This window comes from Rhinopithecus bieti, unplaced genomic scaffold, assembly GCF_001698545.2.
Source record: "Rhinopithecus bieti isolate Rb0 unplaced genomic scaffold, ASM169854v2 scaffold_56641, whole genome shotgun sequence".
Taxonomy (NCBI): Eukaryota; Metazoa; Chordata; class Mammalia; order Primates; family Cercopithecidae; genus Rhinopithecus; species Rhinopithecus bieti.
Genome location: NW_016822034.1, coordinates 176872 through 194003, shown reverse-complemented (window position 1 = coordinate 194003; position 17132 = coordinate 176872). Strand labels below are relative to the sequence as shown.

Here is a 17132-nt window from a genome sequence, read left to right as displayed (position 1 = left end):
AGAAAAAATGTAAAAACTCGTTTAGTTTGAAAAATCACTGTAGAATATTAAATTCACCAATCACAGATAAATCAGATCTACATAAAAATATGTCTTAATGTCTTAGAATTTCCTTTTACTCCAAAACACCCCGTATATACATGTTTCTCTTTTATAAGCTTAGAGATTGCTTTGGTGGTCAAAGGCAGGGGTGGCTGGGGGAGGTAAGACCCTCAGGAAAGCCACACCCTGGACAAGACCCAGCAGGGAAGCCCCCAGAGCCAAGTATAGGAGGACCCCACCCAGGTCTCAGCCGCCCACTTCTCCAGGGTGGATCCAACACTCACAGGCCTCAGGGAGGGGCCAGGTGCTGCGCCTAGTCATGGCTTCCCCCACGAGGCTTGCATGAGAAGCAGAGACAGCCCAGTCTCCTGAACACCCACAGGGCACAGAGACAGCCCAGTGCAGGGGGCAGACACCACCACAGCTCCTGGGACCCAGAGAAAGCTCCCAGAGGGAGGCCCAGGAACGCTGGGGTGGGTGGACTGGGCTGGGTAGGGGTTCCTTGTGGGCCAAACCCCCACAGCAGCAGAGCACCCCAGTCCCAGGAGACTCTTCTCAGGGACCCAAGGCTCCAGAGCCAAGAAAAAGGGAAGGGCGGGGCCGAAGCCTGCATCCCCAGCGCCCATCAGCTCTGGTGGAGACCTTGGTCTCCAGTCCCTATGATGACCACAGCAGCAGAGGGGGATCCTCCATGCCCCAGGCAGGCTGGCATCAGGGCCACATAGGGGCCAGGAGCAGGGGTCTCGGAGTTCACAGCTCCCAGCTCCAGTGGTGGGCTCAGGGTTCCTGGGCTCCATGGGTCTCTTACCACAGCCTAACCAGGGAACAGGATCATAGGGAGTCCTTGACCCCATCTCTAGCCACCCGCAGGCCAGCAGAGCACACAGCCCCATCCTCGCACAGGCACCTGTGGTCTCCAGGTAACCAAGCCCAGGCCCCAGGGGCCACTGCAGACAGCAGCTGGGATCTGCGTGGGACCTCAGCAGCCAGCAGGCAGCTGGCGGGGAGAGGTGCGTGTGAGGGAGGGGTGGCCCTCTCCTCAGTAGGAGGAAGTGAGAGGGTACCCAGGCCAATTTTATTCAGCTGGAAATCAATCTGTCCGGGGCTGAACCAGGTGCCTCCCCCTCGATGCAGCTCCTGGCTGAAGAGGTCATCAGAGCAGCAGCTGTCCCCAGGCTGGTGTCACGTCACCGTGTACAGTTCCTCCCGATCATTCTTGCAGATCTGATAGTGGCAGGGGAATTTCTGCGAGCAGGTCCAGGGCTCGGTGTGCTCATCAGGTGGCGGCAGCAGCAAGGCTGCGCTCCCGGCCAGCAGGACGTGCCAGATGCTGTGGGTGTAGTAGTAGTTGTCGCTGGTCATCATGGAGGTATAGATGGCAACGCCCACGGAGGCCATGGAGATGCCGGGCAGGAGGTAGAAGGTCCAGCGCTGCCACGAGGTGGGGTAGCACTGGCGCCGGTGCCCGCAGCGGTAAGTCTAGAGAAAACAGCCACGCAGGCATCAGTGCAGCCGCAGCTCCCAGGGCCCGGAAACAGTGGTTACTGGGTGCCTGCCCAGGTCTGGGCAGCAGAATGACAAGGGTGGGCTGCTTCAAGGGGCTCAAGGGCACAAGGCCACTGGTCCTCAGGCCCAGGCCTCAGGGACACAGCCATGCTGGGCCTCTGTGGGTGCCATGGCAACTCCCAGCAGATACGGGCATTCACTGGTTGGAGCAAGACCGGGAACGTGGCCAGAGCAAGGGGCCAGGCTCTCTTCTGCGAGCATCTGGGCAGCAGTGCCAGCCAGCCCGACTCCTTACCCACATGGAGGCCATGATCACGAAGGCAAAGAGGCAGGGCCCCAGCATGTTCCAGATGCCCCTGCGGTCCAGCTGCAAGGACATGGCGATGACCAGTGTGCCCAGAAGAAACAGCACCTGGGCAAGACACAGGGATGACTGCAGGGACATCTCTGAGGGCTGAAGGCCCAGCAGGAGCAAGTGTACCCCGGGGCCCCGCAGCACCTCTGCCTGCCCCCTCGGAGCTGCTGCCACCCTCTGACCAGCTCTGCCAGCCTCTGACCAGCTCTGCCAGCCTCTGACCAGCTCTGCCAGCCGGCAGGGACACGCCCCCTCCTTCAGCTTCTGCATTGCATCCACAGATGAATGTGGCCAGCCAGGCACCTCTGGGGGACTAGAGGGTGGTCAAACTGGACAGCCACATATGGCAGCTCTGCACCCACACACTCACTAGCCCTCTGTACCCCTGGGTTTCCAGGAATCCCCCATCAGGGTGGCTTCAGTCTCCCGCCCACTGTTCCATAGCGAGGGGCTCCCACCCCCCAGTCTCCATCAGACACTTCTGCCCACAACCTACAGTTCTCCGCCTATCTGCAGGTTCAGGCCCTGCACTCAGCCCTGCAGGACCCTAGCGTTTCCCAGCCTCCCCCCTGCCCTGGCTGTGGGGCTCCCATGGGTACCCCTTGGGGCAGCACCCAGCCTGCAGTTCCCAGAGCAGACGGGAGGGCAGAGCATGCAGCTCACAAACCTAGGGCACGAGTCTCCCCATGCCAGGGCCAGCTGCCACAGAGTCCCCAAAGCATCCTTGGCACCAAGGACCCAGGGAGCATGGGTGGGGCTTCTCGAGGGTAGGGGCCTGGCCTCCCCTGCCTACCACCTTCCTTCCTGGCATCCTCCAAACAGCCGGCAATGCCCCTCACAACTGCCTGCAGGGTCTCAGACCCGCATTTCCATGTGGCATCACAGAAGACATGAGGTTTCTTTTCTTTTCTTTTGTCACCGAGGCTGGAGTGCAGTGCTGTGACCTCGGTTCACTCCAACACCTCCAACGCCCAGGATCAAGCGATCCTCCCACCTTCGTCTCCTGGGTGGCTGGGACCACAGGCATGCACCCACTACGCTCAGCTAACGTTTCAATTTTTTGTACAGCCCAGGCTGCTCTTGAACCCCTGGCCTCACGGGATCCTCCCCAGGTGTTGGGATTACAGGTGTGATGACAGGTGTGAGCCACCAGAGCCACCACGCTCGGCCGAGATGTGAGGTTTCCAGGGGCTGTGCCCAACGCCAGGTCCGGCCTCTCCCACAGTACTGCCTTTCGCAGGCTGCACTCGGGGCCCTGCTCCCCAGGGCCCACACCCTACATCGAGGGCCACTCACGTATTTCAGAACTGCCTTGAGCCGCGCCATGCACAGGATGGTGACCCAGATGGCCGCCCCGGAGCCCAGGAAGTCGCAGTACTGCAGTGTGTCGTAGTTGAGGATACATAGCACCGCCTCCCCGGGCTGGTCGCAGGCGTGGTAGAACTGTGGAGAGGCTCCGTGAGCGCCATCCCGCCCTCCCACCCCAAGTCCCTGCAGGAGGGGCTGGCCTACCGTGGAGAAGAACATGGTGTAGGCGTAGACGGAGGCCTCGACCAGGAAGAATCGCTGCACTGAGACGGTGATGGGGCCAGGAACATGAGGTTGCTGAGCGTGAGCAGCAGTGCGGCTGCCCTCTGCTGGGCCACCGTCTGGGCTGTGCTGTTGTCCGTGCAGCTCCACCCACGCCAGCCTGGGGCACAAAACCCCACGGCGGAGGCTGGGGCACTGCTGAAACTCGGGGCCCACCCCTCACCCAGGACCCTGCAGAGAAGCCCCTTCATCACCCAGGAGCAAGCTGGGTAGGCACCGTGGGCGGGGCCAAGGTCAGGAGGTAGTATCACCCCGGGGATACCTGGTGCCTGTGCCAGGCAGACAGATTGTTGGTGGGGAACAGGGGAGTGGGGAGGAGGCTTTGCCCCTGCAGGGGTCTCTCTCCAGCCCCTTGTGGCGCTTCCCCAGGGGAAAGGCATGGCACGGCACTGGAAGCCAACAGCAGCAGCGTCTCAGGGTGGGCGGGGCCCTGGCCCTTACCTGCCTTGCAGCTGCAGCCGGCATACAGGTAGCTGTGTCTGCGGAGCAGAAGGCACTGGCCGTAGGGTCCACAATCATTCAAACAGGGCACCAGGTACAAGGTGGTCTCCACATGGACCACAGCCTGCTCACACTCCCTTTGAGGAAGGGGCCACAGGAAAGCTGGTGCAGTGGTCTGACAGCCCAGCTGCCACCCGCACACCCAAGAGGCTGACGGACAGGAGAACCCAGCACTGAGGCCCCAGCTTTCAGTAGCCCTGGAAGAAGCACCCCTCTAGCTGGGTCACTCAGAATGCCAACCTCAGGCAGCCCGGCTGTGATCCTGAGTGAAATGACAGGGTGCCTGACCCCGTGCCTGCCCGAGGTCTACTTACTCAGCGTTCTCAGGGCACATGAGCTGCAGAGAGAGGTACCAGTTGTCTGTCTCTGGGTAGGGGATGATGAGGTTGGCCCTGCGAGACCAGGCGCTCAGAGACAAGGGGTAGCCCTGGAAGAAGGCTGCAGGGGAGCCAGAGGGCCCCATCAGAGGAGGCCGGGGTGGGGAGCTGGCTGGGGCCACGCTGATGGTGACGCCTGCCCATCATACCTGTGGTGCAGTTGAGCGAACTGTTGAAGCCAAGGAAGGGTGAGGCAGCGTTCACACAGGCCACTATGACGGTCTCATTCCGCATCTCTGTCTGGAAAGGGAGGCAGTGCCGGCTCAGCCCCAGCAGCCCCTGGCCGCAGTGGGGTCATCCGCCCCACGTGCCAGCTCAGCCTGGTGCTGGTGCCTTTTTTTTTTTCTGAGACAGAGTCTCGCTCTGTCGCCCAGGCTGGAGTGCAGTGGCGCAATCTCGGCTCACTGCAAGCTCCACCTCCCAGGTTCACACCATTCTCCTGCCTCAGCCTCCTGAGTAGCTGGGACGACAGGCGCCCGCTACCACGCCTGGCTGATACTTTTGTATTTTAGTAGAGACAGGGTTTCACTATGTTAGTCAGGATGGTCTCAATCTCCTGACCTTGTGATCTGTCCGCCTCGGCCTCCCAAAGTGCTGGGATTACAGGTGTGAGTCACCGTGCCCGGTCAGTGCTGGTGCCTTTCTCTGAGACTCCTGCAGGCCCAGGGCCCACCAGGACCCTTCCTCCCCGGGCCCTGGGATGTCCTGCCTCCACCCCACCTCTGACCCTAGCTACCCTGGGGCCTGCTGACAGGAGCAAGGCTGCCCAGCAGTGTAGGTGCCCCCAACATGGGCCCCTGTCCTGGCCCATGCCTGTTGGTGTCACTGTGTTGCCTGTCCCAGTGCCAAGGTAAATAAGGAGGCCCTGCAGGGGCCGCCCGACGCCCTGCCCGAGCCCAGGCCACAGGCCGCTTGCAGACAGCAGGTACCTTGTTGGCCCGCAGGGAGATGGTGAGGGAGCCCCACTGTCCATGCCGGTGTTCAGGCGCAGTCGCATCATGGACGGTGTGTTCTGACACACCCTCACCGAGACCCTGTCCAGGAGCTGGAAGTGCACGGACACCACGTCTGTGTCCTCCCGCATGACTGGGTAGTTTGTGAGGCAGAAGGGACTGCGGTCCACCCTGCCACTCCTGCCCAGATCCTGGTGGTCGGGGCTCAGGGAGGGCAGACCAGTGGAGGCATTGAAGCTCTGGTTTTGGCTGCTCTGCAGAAGGGGCCGGATGGTTACACTCTGTGGCCTGCAAGCTGCCGAGAGGACAAGGGGTGTGGTTGGAGGAAAGTCTAGGGATCTGGGGAGGGGCAGGGCCATCCTTCCAGCCCCTGTGCGGCCCACCTGTGAGGGCAGCTACAGCACTGAAAGTCACTGTCCCGAGGGGCCCCACCAGGCTCTCAGCTGTCACTTGTAGCCACCGGTCCCAGGGCGGTGAGGGCAGCAGCAGGCGACAGGGCCAGGGGCACTGGTGCAGGTGAGCACCTTCTGGAAGTTGCTAGGCAGGGTGACCGGGCCCACGGTGAGACGCACAGGGCAACCCAGGCTCCCGCTGGACACACAGTCCCGCAGCTCCAGCAGAAGCTCCCGCGTGTAATCGGGGACAAAGACCCTGCAGCAAGGGGACACAGCTGGCTCAGGCTCTGCCGTTCCTCAGCCCACCTCATGGGGACCCAAGGAGGCCAGGCATCTGGATTACTTCCCAGCCCAACCCCAGGGCTCAGGGCCAGGCTCTCGCACCCACTCCACCAAATCTGAGGTGGGGCTGGAGGCCAGAGCCGGGCTGCCCCACCAGGCCCCGCTCACTTGAGGTAGCTGGGGTGGGAGAGGAGAGTGTGTGGAAGGGGCACATCCGGCTCCATGATTGAAATCTCGACCACCCGTGNCGAGCTCTGACCTCCTACCCCCTACCCCGGTCCCCGGCTCTCACCCCTACCCGTACCCCGGCCCCGGTTCTCACCTCCTATCCCTGCCTCCGCTCTCACCTCCTACTCCTGCCCTCGGGCTCTCACCTCCTACCCCTACTCCTGCCCCGCCCCGCACCCACCTGCCCCTCCCCTTCTGCCGCGCTCTCCTCGCCGCACCCCACCAGCCCGCGCCCACCTGTCAGAGCTCTAAACCCGGCGCCCCACCGGAACCGGAAGCCGGTCTCCCGCGCCTGGACCTCCTCCCACCGCTGACTGGCTGCAAAGGCCATCCGTCTACCCCTCGTTCCGCCCCTTTAGGGACCGTAAAAAATACCCTGCAGAGACAGCAGCGGCAGCTCAAGGCACCATTGGCAATGTGCGGCCCAAGCGTTTCCGCAAAGGGGCGACGCGGGCGGGGCGGGGTTGTTCTCCCGGGGCCCACTTACCCTGCCAGGGAAGGAGCGCAGAAAAAATGTAAAACTCGTTTAGTTTGAAAATCACTGTAGAATATTAAATTCACCAATCACAGATAAATCAGATCTACATAAAATATGTCTTAATGTCTTAGAATTTCCTTTTACTCCAAAACACCCCGTATATACATGTTTCTCTTTTATAAGCTTAGAGATTGCTTTGGTGGTCAAAGGCAGGGGTGGCTGGGGAGGTAAGACCCTCAGGAAAGCCACACCCTGGACAAGACCCAGCAGGGAAGCCCCAGAGCCAAGTATAGGAGGACCCCACCCAGGTCTCAGCCGCCCACTTCTCCAGGGTGGATCCAACACTCACAGGCCTCAGGGAGGGGCCAGGTGCTGCGCCTAGTCATGGCTTCCCCACGAGGCTTGCATGAGAAGCAGAGACAGCCCAGTCTCCTGAACACCCACAGGGCACAGAGACAGCCCAGTGCAGGGGCAGACACCACCACAGCTCCTGGGACCCAGAGAAAGCTCCCAGAGGGAGGCCCAGGAACGCTGGGGTGGGTGGACTGGGCTGGGTAGGGGTTCCTTGTGGGCCAAACCCCACAGCAGCAGAGCACCCCAGTCCCAGGAGACTCTTCTCAGGGACCCAAGGCTCCAGAGCCAAGAAAAGGGAAGGGCGGGGCCGAAGCCTGCATCCCCAGCGCCCATCAGCTCTGGTGGAGACCTTGGTCTCCAGTCCCTATGATGACCACAGCAGCAGAGGGGATCCTCCATGCCCCAGGCAGGCTGGCATCAGGGCCACATAGGGGCCAGGAGCAGGGGTCTCGGAGTTCACAGCTCCCAGCTCCAGTGGTGGGCTCAGGGTTCCTGGGCTCCATGGGTCTCTTACCACAGCCTAACCAGGGAACAGGATCATAGGGAGTCCTTGACCCCATCTCTAGCCACCCGCAGGCCAGCAGAGCACACAGCCCCATCCTCGCACAGGCACCTGTGGTCTCCAGGTAACCAAGCCCAGGCCCCAGGGGCCACTGCAGACAGCAGCTGGGATCTGCGTGGGACCTCAGCAGCCAGCAGGCAGCTGGCGGGGAGAGGTGCGTGTGAGGGAGGGGTGGCCCTCTCCTCAGTAGGAGGAAGTGAGAGGGTACCCAGGCCAATTTTATTCAGCTGGAAATCAATCTGTCCGGGGCTGAACCAGGTGCCTCCCCTCGATGCAGCTCCTGGCTGAAGAGGTCATCAGAGCAGCAGCTGTCCCCAGGCTGGTGTCACGTCACCGTGTACAGTTCCTCCCGATCATTCTTGCAGATCTGATAGTGGCAGGGGAATTTCTGCGAGCAGGTCCAGGGCTCGGTGTGCTCATCAGGTGGCGGCAGCAGCAAGGCTGCGCTCCCGGCCAGCAGGACGTGCCAGATGCTGTGGGTGTAGTAGTAGTTGTCGCTGGTCATCATGGAGGTATAGATGGCAACGCCCACGGAGGCCATGGAGATGCCGGGCAGGAGGTAGAAGGTCCAGCGCTGCCACGAGGTGGGGTAGCACTGGCGCCGGTGCCCGCAGCGGTAAGTCTAGAGAAAACAGCCACGCAGGCATCAGTGCAGCCGCAGCTCCCAGGGCCCGGAAACAGTGGTTACTGGGTGCCTGCCCAGGTCTGGGCAGCAGAATGACAAGGGTGGGCTGCTTCAAGGGGCTCAAGGGCACAAGGCCACTGGTCCTCAGGCCCAGGCCTCAGGGACACAGCCATGCTGGGCCTCTGTGGGTGCCATGGCAACTCCCAGCAGATACGGGCATTCACTGGTTGGAGCAAGACCGGGAACGTGGCCAGAGCAAGGGGCCAGGCTCTCTTCTGCGAGCATCTGGGCAGCAGTGCCAGCCAGCCCGACTCCTTACCCACATGGAGGCCATGATCACGAAGGCAAAGAGGCAGGGCCCCAGCATGTTCCAGATGCCCCTGCGGTCCAGCTGCAAGGACATGGCGATGACCAGTGTGCCCAGAAGAAACAGCACCTGGGCAAGACACAGGGATGACTGCAGGGACATCTCTGAGGGCTGAAGGCCCAGCAGGAGCAAGTGTACCCCGGGGCCCCGCAGCACCTCTGCCTGCCCCTCGGAGCTGCTGCCACCCTCTGACCAGCTCTGCCAGCCTCTGACCAGCTCTGCCAGCCTCTGACCAGCTCTGCCAGCCGGCAGGGACACGCCCCTCCTTCAGCTTCTGCATTGCATCCACAGATGAATGTGGCCAGCCAGGCACCTCTGGGGGACTAGAGGGTGGTCAAACTGGACAGCCACATATGGCAGCTCTGCACCCACACACTCACTAGCCCTCTGTACCCCTGGGTTTCCAGGAATCCCCCATCAGGGTGGCTTCAGTCTCCCGCCCACTGTTCCATAGCGAGGGGCTCCCACCCCCCAGTCTCCATCAGACACTTCTGCCCACAACCTACAGTTCTCCGCCTATCTGCAGGTTCAGGCCCTGCACTCAGCCCTGCAGGACCCTAGCGTTTCCCAGCCTCCCCCCTGCCCTGGCTGTGGGGCTCCCATGGGTACCCCCTTGGGGCAGCACCCAGCCTGCAGTTCCCAGAGCAGACGGGAGGGCAGAGCATGCAGCTCACAAACCTAGGGCACGAGTCTCCCCATGCCAGGGCCAGCTGCCACAGAGTCCCCAAAGCATCCTTGGCACCAAGGACCCAGGGAGCATGGGTGGGGGCTTCTCGAGGGTAGGGGGCCTGGCCTCCCCTGCCTACCACCTTCCTTCCTGGCATCCTCCAAACAGCCGGCAATGCCCCCTCACAACTGCCTGCAGGGTCTCAGACCCGCATTTCCATGTGGCATCACAGAAGACATGAGGTTTCTTTTCTTTTCTTTTGTCACCGAGGCTGGAGTGCAGTGCTGTGACCTCGGTTCACTCCAACACCTCCAACGCCCAGGATCAAGCGATCCTCCCACCTTCGTCTCCTGGGTGGCTGGGACCACAGGCATGCACCCACTACGCTCAGCTAACGTTTCAATTTTTTGTACAGCCCAGGCTGCTCTTGAACCCCTGGCCTCACGGGATCCTCCCCCAGGTGTTGGGATTACAGGTGTGATGACAGGTGTGAGCCACCAGAGCCACCACGCTCGGCCGAGATGTGAGGTTTCCAGGGGCTGTGCCCAACGCCAGGTCCGGCCTCTCCCACAGTACTGCCTTTCGCAGGCTGCACTCGGGGGCCCTGCTCCCCCAGGGCCCACACCCTACATCGAGGGCCACTCACGTATTTCAGAACTGCCTTGAGCCGCGCCATGCACAGGATGGTGACCCAGATGGCCGCCCCGGAGCCCAGGAAGTCGCAGTACTGCAGTGTGTCGTAGTTGAGGATACATAGCACCGCCTCCCCGGGCTGGTCGCAGGCGTGGTAGAACTGTGGAGAGGCTCCGTGAGCGCCATCCCGCCCTCCCACCCCAAGTCCCTGCAGGAGGGGCTGGCCTACCGTGGAGAAGAACATGGTGTAGGCGTAGACGGAGGCCTCGACCAGGAAGAATCGCTGCACTGAGACGGTGATGGGGGCCAGGAACATGAGGTTGCTGAGCGTGAGCAGCAGTGCGGCTGCCCTCTGCTGGGCCACCGTCTGGGCTGTGCTGTTGTCCGTGCAGCTCCACCCACGCCAGCCTGGGGGCACAAAACCCCACGGCGGAGGCTGGGGGCACTGCTGAAACTCGGGGCCCACCCCTCACCCAGGACCCTGCAGAGAAGCCCCTTCATCACCCAGGAGCAAGCTGGGTAGGCACCGTGGGCGGGGGCCAAGGTCAGGAGGTAGTATCACCCCCGGGGATACCTGGTGCCTGTGCCAGGCAGACAGATTGTTGGTGGGGAACAGGGGAGTGGGGAGGAGGCTTTGCCCCTGCAGGGGTCTCTCTCCAGCCCCTTGTGGCGCTTCCCCAGGGGAAAGGCATGGCACGGCACTGGAAGCCAACAGCAGCAGCGTCTCAGGGTGGGCGGGGCCCTGGCCCTTACCTGCCTTGCAGCTGCAGCCGGCATACAGGTAGCTGTGTCTGCGGAGCAGAAGGCACTGGCCGTAGGGTCCACAATCATTCAAACAGGGCACCAGGTACAAGGTGGTCTCCACATGGACCACAGCCTGCTCACACTCCCTTTGAGGAAGGGGCCACAGGAAAGCTGGTGCAGTGGTCTGACAGCCCAGCTGCCACCCGCACACCCAAGAGGCTGACGGACAGGAGAACCCAGCACTGAGGCCCCCAGCTTTCAGTAGCCCTGGAAGAAGCACCCCTCTAGCTGGGTCACTCAGAATGCCAACCTCAGGCAGCCCGGCTGTGATCCTGAGTGAAATGACAGGGTGCCTGACCCCCGTGCCTGCCCGAGGTCTACTTACTCAGCGTTCTCAGGGCACATGAGCTGCAGAGAGAGGTACCAGTTGTCTGTCTCTGGGTAGGGGATGATGAGGTTGGCCCTGCGAGACCAGGCGCTCAGAGACAAGGGGTAGCCCTGGAAGAAGGCTGCAGGGGAGCCAGAGGGCCCCATCAGAGGAGGCCGGGGTGGGGAGCTGGCTGGGGCCACGCTGATGGTGACGCCTGCCCATCATACCTGTGGTGCAGTTGAGCGAACTGTTGAAGCCAAGGAAGGGTGAGGCAGCGTTCACACAGGCCACTATGACGGTCTCATTCCGCATCTCTGTCTGGAAAGGGAGGCAGTGCCGGCTCAGCCCCAGCAGCCCCTGGCCGCAGTGGGGTCATCCGCCCCACGTGCCAGCTCAGCCTGGTGCTGGTGCCTTTTTTTTTTTTCTGAGACAGAGTCTCGCTCTGTCGCCCAGGCTGGAGTGCAGTGGCGCAATCTCGGCTCACTGCAAGCTCCACCTCCCAGGTTCACACCATTCTCCTGCCTCAGCCTCCTGAGTAGCTGGGACGACAGGCGCCCGCTACCACGCCTGGCTGATACTTTTGTATTTTTAGTAGAGACAGGGTTTCACTATGTTAGTCAGGATGGTCTCAATCTCCTGACCTTGTGATCTGTCCGCCTCGGCCTCCCAAAGTGCTGGGATTACAGGTGTGAGTCACCGTGCCCGGTCAGTGCTGGTGCCTTTCTCTGAGACTCCTGCAGGCCCAGGGCCCACCAGGACCCTTCCTCCCCGGGCCCTGGGATGTCCTGCCTCCACCCCACCTCTGACCCTAGCTACCCTGGGGCCTGCTGACAGGAGCAAGGCTGCCCAGCAGTGTAGGTGCCCCCAACATGGGCCCCTGTCCTGGCCCATGCCTGTTGGTGTCACTGTGTTGCCTGTCCCAGTGCCAAGGTAAATAAGGAGGCCCTGCAGGGGCCGCCCGACGCCCTGCCCGAGCCCAGGCCACAGGCCGCTTGCAGACAGCAGGTACCTTGTTGGCCCGCAGGGAGATGGTGAGGGAGCCCCCACTGTCCATGCCGGTGTTCAGGCGCAGTCGCATCATGGACGGTGTGTTCTGACACACCCTCACCGAGACCCTGTCCAGGAGCTGGAAGTGCACGGACACCACGTCTGTGTCCTCCCGCATGACTGGGTAGTTTGTGAGGCAGAAGGGACTGCGGTCCACCCTGCCACTCCTGCCCAGATCCTGGTGGTCGGGGCTCAGGGAGGGCAGACCAGTGGAGGCATTGAAGCTCTGGTTTTGGCTGCTCTGCAGAAGGGGCCGGATGGTTACACTCTGTGGCCTGCAAGCTGCCGAGAGGACAAGGGGTGTGGTTGGAGGAAAGTCTAGGGATCTGGGGAGGGGCAGGGCCATCCCTCCAGCCCCTGTGCGGCCCACCTGTGAGGGCAGCTACAGCACTGAAAGTCACTGTCCCGAGGGGCCCCACCAGGCTCTCAGCTGTCACTTGTAGCCACCGGTCCCAGGGCGGTGAGGGCAGCAGCAGGCGACAGGGCCAGGGGGCACTGGTGCAGGTGAGCACCTTCTGGAAGTTGCTAGGCAGGGTGACCGGGCCCACGGTGAGACGCACAGGGCAACCCAGGCTCCCGCTGGACACACAGTCCCGCAGCTCCAGCAGAAGCTCCCGCGTGTAATCGGGGACAAAGACCCTGCAGCAAGGGGACACAGCTGGCTCAGGCTCTGCCGTTCCTCAGCCCACCTCATGGGGACCCAAGGAGGCCAGGCATCTGGATTACTTCCCAGCCCAACCCCAGGGCTCAGGGCCAGGCTCTCGCACCCACTCCACCAAATCTGAGGTGGGGCTGGAGGCCAGAGCCGGGCTGCCCCACCAGGCCCCGCTCACTTGAGGTAGCTGGGGTGGGAGAGGAGAGTGTGTGGAAGGGGCACATCCGGCTCCATGATTGAAATCTCGACCACCCGTGTGACCAGCAGGTCAGGCTGGAAGACGTAGGCACAGGTGGGAGCCAAGCCCTAGGGAGAGAACAGATGTGGGCAGGGGTGGTGTCAGAGAATGCAGGCATGAGGGCAGGGTCCCACCAGAAACCCCAGGCATGCAGGGAGCAGGGTGGGCCCCAGAGCGCAGTGTGGAGCCTAGAGCAAGGACCACCCCAAAGAGGTGCACGGCAGGGACTGGCCATCGCCGCGAGGTTCTCTGCCTCCATCCCGGAGGGCAGCCCGTCTCACCTTCAACTCGATCTTCTGGGATGAGGGGGGCAGGTGGGCGGCCACGAACCAGTCCCCGGGGGCTGGGTGGGAAACGTTGACAGAGGCATTGCTTAGCAGTGCAGCGCTCAGCGGCACCCTGACCTGGAAGGAGGGCTGCACCGAGGTGTCGTCTGGGAAGCTGGTGCCCAGTGGGTTGATGACCGGAGGAGCGCCAGAACGGAAGTGCCTGGAGACGGGAGAGCAGCACAGGGCTCAGGCACAGGGCTTGGCCAGGTGCGGGGGGTGGGCGGGCAGGCAGGCAGGCGGCCACCTACACGGTGATCTCTGCGTCGGTGCAGGCGGTGCCGCCCTCCCGGGAGACCTGCAGCAGCCAGCGCAGAAGCACAGTGTCTGGGGGCACGCGGAAGCGGAAGAGCCTGGCACTGCCGTACCAGCTGTAGAAGGACAGCTTCTGCGGGGCCTGCGAGAAGTGCTCGGACACCAGCCCCACCTCTGTGAGGAGAAGGAGGCGTCAGCCAGGCTGGGCGCCCTCCTCCAGGGCCGCAGATGGGGAGGATGAGGTCCCCAGAGGAAAAGGGCTGGAAGCCCCGGGGGACCCACCTGGAGCCCTTGGCACACCAACTCTGACCTTGGTAAAGGTCACGGCCGCCCTCTGGCCCCTCAGCCAGTCCTCTGCCATCCCTCCCCAAGTGACCTACATCCCACCCTCCTGGCATCTGGGTCTTTTCACAGCTGCCATCTTACTGCAGCAGCTTCCAAACAAGCCCCAGGGCACCTCAGCACCCATCGCCACCCTAACGCCTCCAACCTGAGAAGACCCCACTCCCCACGGCCAACCCAGGTGGAAGCTGAAGGACCCAGCAGGTGTCAGGAAGGAGCCCCTGCCCCTCATCACAGATGCCCTGGCCACCAAGGCCAAGGCACGGGCCTCCCACCTCCTCTCAGCCTTCCACATCCCCCATCTCTGGATGGGTTGGCTGCCTGCTTGGGCTATGATGTCTTTGGACACAGCCAGACCAGAGCCCAAATTCCCCCTTACCCAGAGGGAGATCCCTCGTGCGGGAGGGACCCAGGCCAGAAGCTTGGCCAGCCATGAGAACAAGGGGACAGCTGGCCCCTGCATTCCAAGCAGGCAAGGCTCCTAACTGTCCTCAGGGAATGCCTGGTACGGGGATGGAGAAGGGCCCGTGGGAGACATCCTGCTCATGGCCCTAGGCGAGGACTCACAGGCTCTCACTCCCAGCCCCTGTGCCAGTTCCGGCCTCGTGCCCTTGTACCTTGGGCATCCTTCCCTCCCTGGGTCCCAGCCTTCTCCTGGGTAGGTCAGGGTGGAGGGCACGTCCCTTTGGGGGCCCTCCCTCCGAGGTTAATTAATGACAAAGGTTTCAGGAGGAAATGCACAGTGGACACAGCAGGGTGCGGCATCCTCCCCTCCGCTGCAGTTCCCGGTCCTGCACTCAGGAACCCTGCCTAGGTCTCACTGGAGAGTGGCTGGCTCAGGCCCAGGCCTCTCCTGAGGAGGGAGACAGGTGAGCAGCAGGCTCTCCTGCCAGCCTGGTGACCCTCCCATAGAAGCACCCGAAGAAACGATATACCTGCCAACAGCAGCCTGTCGGAAAAGCCAAGCCAAGCTCCAGGGGAGCCCGGCCTGGGGGCTGGGCAGGGGCAGGGGCAGGCTCCACCCACGACGCACTCCAGGCTTTCCAGGTGTCTGCTGGCCACCAGGTCCCACCCACCAGGCTGTGGCCTGATAATGTGGGCAGAGAAAACTCAAGCCCCCAGGACCATGGTGTCCCGGGAGAGAGTCGGCCTCTGTGGGGACAGGCAGTGGAGGCCACCTGCAGCACACAGCCCTGGGCCTGCTGGGGCAAAGCCCTCAGCCCCTCTGGCCCTGGAGCGCCAGCCTGAGGGCGCCTAGAACCCAGCTGGTGGCTGTGAAGTTTCAGCAGGTACACAGAGATAAGAGATCTGTTCAAGGTTGTCCTAACACCCAGTTCCCGACTCCCAGGGCTCACAGCCCCTCTAGCCCAAGCTCCCTGCCCAAGTCGCCCACACTACCAGGCTGTTAGCGGTGCTCTGAGCCCGAGGTGACCACAGGGTGAGGAGGGCCAGCTACACACCCCCCTGCCTGCCCCACAGCCCCTCCACGGACACAGGGCTGGGTGGGGAAGGTGGGAATGCAAGTCCCTACCCCTGTCCTGGGAACCTGAGTGAAGACCCCTGACCCACATCCTCCAAACCAGGACAGGCACCCATGGGAGACCCTCACCACCCACAGTTGCCACAGAGCACGTGCTCCACAGTAGGCTGGGAGGAGTGAGGGGCTGAGCCAGCCCATCAGGCCTCTCCACTGCCCACACCCAGGTGTTCCATCTCCCAGGGACCCCTCACCAGGCCTGCGTTCTGGGACAGGGGAATCCTTTGCCAGTTTCCTAAGGAGTAAGGTTTTGGTTTTTTTGAGGGTCTCACTCTGTCACCCAGGCTAGAGTGCAGTGCCATGTACATAGCTCATGGCAGCCTCAGCCCCCCATGTAACTGGAACCGCAGGCTCACATTACCACACCCAGGTGATTTTTTTTTTCTTTTTTTCTTTTTTCTTTTTGAGATGGAGTCTCGCTCCTTCGTCCAGGCTGGAGTGCAATGGAGCAACCTCAGCTCACCACAACCTCCGCCTCCTGGGTTCAAGCGATTCTCCTGCCTCAGCCTCCTGAGTAGCTGGGATTACAGGCGCCTGCCACCACACCCAGCTAATTTTTGTATTTTTAGTAGGGATGGGGTTTCTCCATGTTGGTCGGGCTGGTCTCGAATTCCCGACCTCAAGTGATCCATCCACCTCAGCCTCCCAAAGTGCTGGGATTACAGGCGTGAGCTTCGCGCCTGGCCATGGAGCAATTTAATCCCGGGAACGGTCCTCGGGAAAAACTGCTTTTCATCTCTAGCTGTGCCAAGCTCAGAAAGCAAGAGGCACAGCCCCCAGAAGAAACAGGAGCTCAAAGGAGCAATATTTCAGGGTCGGGGGAGAGGCTGGGGGCCGGGAAGTCGGGGAACAGCACCGGATCAGCTGCCAGGAACCTGGGCACCCGAGTGACTGGGGACCTGTGGGTCCTTCCAGCCGGCCGGCAAGGACACGACCCCTCGAGAGTTCCAGGCCACAGAAGCCTGGGCAAGTCCTCAGCATCTCCGGGTGGCCAAGGCCTGGCGGTCTCTACACCCACGTCCCTACCCTGTACAGACCCTGGAAGGGCAACACCTTCTCCCTGGTCCAGCCGGCTCCTTGGACCTCAGTCAGGGACGGCGACCCTCAGGGAACAGAAATGCAAAGTTTCCAAACAAGAGGGGAGAGGGGCGCCCTTTCCTCAGTCCCTCCTCCCAGAAGCCGGGCGGGCGGTGGAAAGTGGCTGTACCAGGGCTGGTGGTAGCTGTGGAAGGGCTGGAACCATGACGCCCACGGGCCCCGCTCCAGGGTCTAACAACTTTCTCCTGGCTGTGCCCCTCTCCCAGGCCGGACGGGGTCGGTGAGCTCAGGGCCCAGACACTCCTCCCATCTGGAGTCCCGGGCAGTCCCCTGGGCCCCTCCACTTCCCCGCGCCGAGTGCGCCGGGCGCGCCGGACCCGAGCGCTCTGGAGGGAGGAGGGAGAGGAGAGGGCGCTCCAGGGGCCGACGTGGCCCAACCCAGTTCGGGGAAACCAGGAGGAAGAGCGGGGTCCCGCCCGCCTCGACCCCTCGGACACGAAACGCCGCAAAGGGCCACCCTGAGCCCCCAACCCGCGGCGGGGACCCCAGCCCCGCGCCGGCGCCAGATGAGCGCACAGGTGCGCCGGGGGTGAGTCACAATCCCGCCCCGCCCGCGGCCCCGGCCCCACGCCCCGATAGCGCCCGCGCCCCCCGCTCACCGCTCT

At 62.6% G+C, this 17132-nt stretch overlaps 2 protein-coding genes across 5 annotated transcripts; both read right to left on the bottom strand.

Moving 5' to 3' along the window:
* Positions 1-20: 20 nt before the first annotated feature.
* LOC108521118 (transmembrane protein 8A-like) lies at positions 21-5546 on the bottom strand. 2 transcript variants are annotated; one of them, XM_017860746.1, is made up of 8 exons: positions 5301-5546; positions 4521-4611; positions 4309-4432; positions 3935-4071; positions 3416-3593; positions 3200-3346; positions 1844-1960; positions 21-1521 (listed from the first exon to the last, which is right to left on the bottom strand). In XM_017860746.1, the coding sequence occupies exons 5-8, from the start codon at positions 3428-3430 to the stop codon at positions 1225-1227; spliced, it is 576 nt and encodes a 191-aa protein (XP_017716235.1). In that variant the 5' UTR covers positions 3431-3593; positions 3935-4071; positions 4309-4432; positions 4521-4611; positions 5301-5546; the 3' UTR covers positions 21-1224. The 2 variants fall into 2 exon arrangements, with proteins under 2 accessions (XP_017716235.1, XP_017716236.1); XM_017860747.1 differs by having other exon boundaries at positions 1844-1915.
* Positions 5547-7822: 2276 nt separating this feature from the next.
* LOC108521116 (transmembrane protein 8A) lies at positions 7823-17017 on the bottom strand. 3 transcript variants are annotated; one of them, XM_017860742.1, is made up of 13 exons: positions 16637-17017; positions 13547-13724; positions 13251-13458; positions 12910-13037; positions 12447-12715; positions 12039-12358; positions 11257-11347; positions 11045-11168; positions 10669-10805; positions 10145-10323; positions 9929-10075; positions 8568-8684; positions 7823-8245 (listed from the first exon to the last, which is right to left on the bottom strand). In XM_017860742.1, the coding sequence occupies exons 4-13, from the start codon at positions 12963-12965 to the stop codon at positions 7949-7951; spliced, it is 1737 nt and encodes a 578-aa protein (XP_017716231.1). In that variant the 5' UTR covers positions 12966-13037; positions 13251-13458; positions 13547-13724; positions 16637-17017; the 3' UTR covers positions 7823-7948. The 3 variants fall into 3 exon arrangements, with proteins under 3 accessions (XP_017716231.1, XP_017716229.1, XP_017716230.1); XM_017860740.1 differs by lacking the exon at positions 16637-17017 and adding an exon at positions 14272-14487; XM_017860741.1 differs by lacking the exon at positions 16637-17017 and adding an exon at positions 14272-14489 and having other exon boundaries at positions 7890-8245; positions 8568-8639.
* Positions 17018-17132: the final 115 nt, after the last annotated feature.

Excerpts from the sequence above, each read along its gene's own strand:
- LOC108521116 (XM_017860740.1), bottom strand. The coding sequence starts at position 14,326 with ATGGCTGGCCAAGCTTCTGGCCTGGGTCCCTCCCGCACGAGGGATCTC. Across the intron at positions 12,716-12,909 it reads TCCCACCCCAGCTACCTCAA|GGTCTTTGTCCCCGATTACA; the intron begins GTGAGCGGGGCC and ends CCCTTGCTGCAG. Across the intron at positions 10,324-10,668 it reads CGGCTGCAGCTGCAAGGCAG|GCTGGCGTGGGTGGAGCTGC; the intron begins GTAAGGGCCAGG and ends TTGTGCCCCCAG.
- LOC108521118 (XM_017860746.1), bottom strand. Across the intron at positions 1,961-3,199 it reads TCAAGGCAGTTCTGAAATAC|GTGCTGTTTCTTCTGGGCAC; the intron begins GTGAGTGGCCCT and ends TGTCTTGCCCAG. Across the intron at positions 1,522-1,843 it reads TGATCATGGCCTCCATGTGG|ACTTACCGCTGCGGGCACCG; the intron begins GTAAGGAGTCGG and ends TGTTTTCTCTAG.